This window comes from Trichosurus vulpecula, chromosome 5 (genome assembly GCF_011100635.1).
Source record: "Trichosurus vulpecula isolate mTriVul1 chromosome 5, mTriVul1.pri, whole genome shotgun sequence".
Lineage (NCBI taxonomy): Eukaryota > Metazoa > Chordata > Mammalia > Diprotodontia > Phalangeridae > Trichosurus > Trichosurus vulpecula.
This window is the reverse complement of record NC_050577.1, coordinates 47,060,310-47,062,041: the sequence shown is the minus strand read 5'-3', so window position 1 is coordinate 47,062,041 and position 1,732 is coordinate 47,060,310. Positions and strand designations below refer to the sequence as shown.

Sequence of the window (1,732 nt, the reverse complement as noted above, 5' to 3'; positions counted from 1 at the left end):
AGACCTTCTTCAGCAGGTGCTGTCCAAATTCAAGAGGAAAGCTAATAAACACCTGGAAGAGAAAACCAGAATGCTGCAAGGAGATCCTGGAAGAAGACAAGGACATTCTAATGATAGTACCATGGAATCAAGAGGGAGGGAAAGAGAAAGAGATTCTGATCCCAGAAGGGACAGAAAATCTACTTCCCCAGGCAGAAGGAGCACAAAAAAGTGCAACAGCACAGAGCCTATCTGCTCAGGGTGATCCCCCAACAAAGAAGAAGAAAGAGGACATGGAAGTGGGGAAGATGGCAGATGTCATGAGCATCCTGTGCCAATACAACATCCAGAAGAAGGAGATTGTGGTGAAGGGAGATGAGGTGATCTTTGGCCAGTTCTCCTGGGCCAAGAATGTCAAGACCAACTATATGATTTGGGGGACAGAGAAGGAAGGCCAACCCAGAGACTACTACACTTTGGATTCTATCTTGTTCCTGCTTAATAATGTACATCTTTCTCATCCTGCATATGTCCAGCATGCAGCAACTGAAAACATTCCTGTGGTTAGAAGACCTGATAGGACCGATTTACTAGCATATCTAAATGGTGAAATGTCAACATCTCCAAGTATTGACAGAAGTGCACCCCTTGAAATAGGTCTTCAACGATCCACACAAGTTAAAAGAGCAGCAGATGAAATATTAGCAGAGGCCAAGAAACCACGCATTGAGGATGAAGAGTGTCTGCGGCTTGATAAGGAGAGATTGGCTGCTAGCTTGGAGCGTCACAAAGAAGGGATTATACAGACAGAGCAGATTAAGTCCTTATCTGAGGCTTTGTCTGTGGAAAAAATTGCTGCCATCAAAGCTAAAATTATGGCCAAGAAAAGGTCTACTATCAAGACTGATCTAGATGACATAGCTACACTTAAACAAAGAAGTTTTGTTGATGCTGAGGTAGCTGTGACCAGAGACGTTGTGAGTCAAGAGAGAGTGTGGAGTACAAGAACTACTATTCTGCAAAGCACAGGAAAGACTTTTGCTGAGAATATTTTTGCAATTCTTCAATCTGTAAAAGCCAGGGAAGAAGGATGTGCACCTGAGCAGAGGCCTGCACCTGATAGGGCACCTGGGGATCCCCCATTGTGGAATAAGCCACCTATTCTAGCTGCCTACAACAGATACGAGCAGGAAAGATTCAAAGGAAAAGGAGAATTGCAAGGCTTCAAAATTGATACAATGGGCACCTACCTGGAATGACTCTAAAGTCTGTAGTGTTGGGTGCATCAGCTCAGAAGACTCAAACTCCAGCTGCACAGCCAGTACCAAGACCAGTGTCCCAAGCAAGACTGCCTCCAAACCAGAAAAAAGGATCTCAAACACCCATTATCATTATTCTAGCAGCTACCACCTCTTTAATAACCATGCTTAATGCAAAAGACTTAAAATTTGTCGCATCAGATGAGAAGAAAAGGCAAGGCTGCCACCAAGAAAATGAAATATTCATTCAGAGAACAAAAGGTCAGATGCAACACGGGGGCACTGCCATAAGTGTAACAGTCCCCTACCGAGTAGTAGATCAGCCCCTCAAACTTTTGCCTCAAGACTGGGATCGTGTTGTGGCAGTTTTTGTACAGGGCCCTGCCTGGCAGTTCAAAGGTTGGCCATGGCTATTACCTGATGGATCGCCAGTTGACATATTTGCTAAAATGACCTGGGAACTCTGGAATTTGGCAACAATAGCTCCCAATTGA

General features: G+C 44.5%; 1 protein-coding gene across 1 annotated transcript; it reads left to right on the top strand.

The window, feature by feature from the left end:
• Positions 1-287: 287 nt before the first annotated feature.
• LOC118850866 (parafibromin-like) lies at positions 288-1,732 on the top strand. Its single transcript, XM_036760507.1, is given in 2 exon segments — positions 288-1,227; positions 1,230-1,732. Coding segments are annotated over 2 exon segments (1,443 nt in total).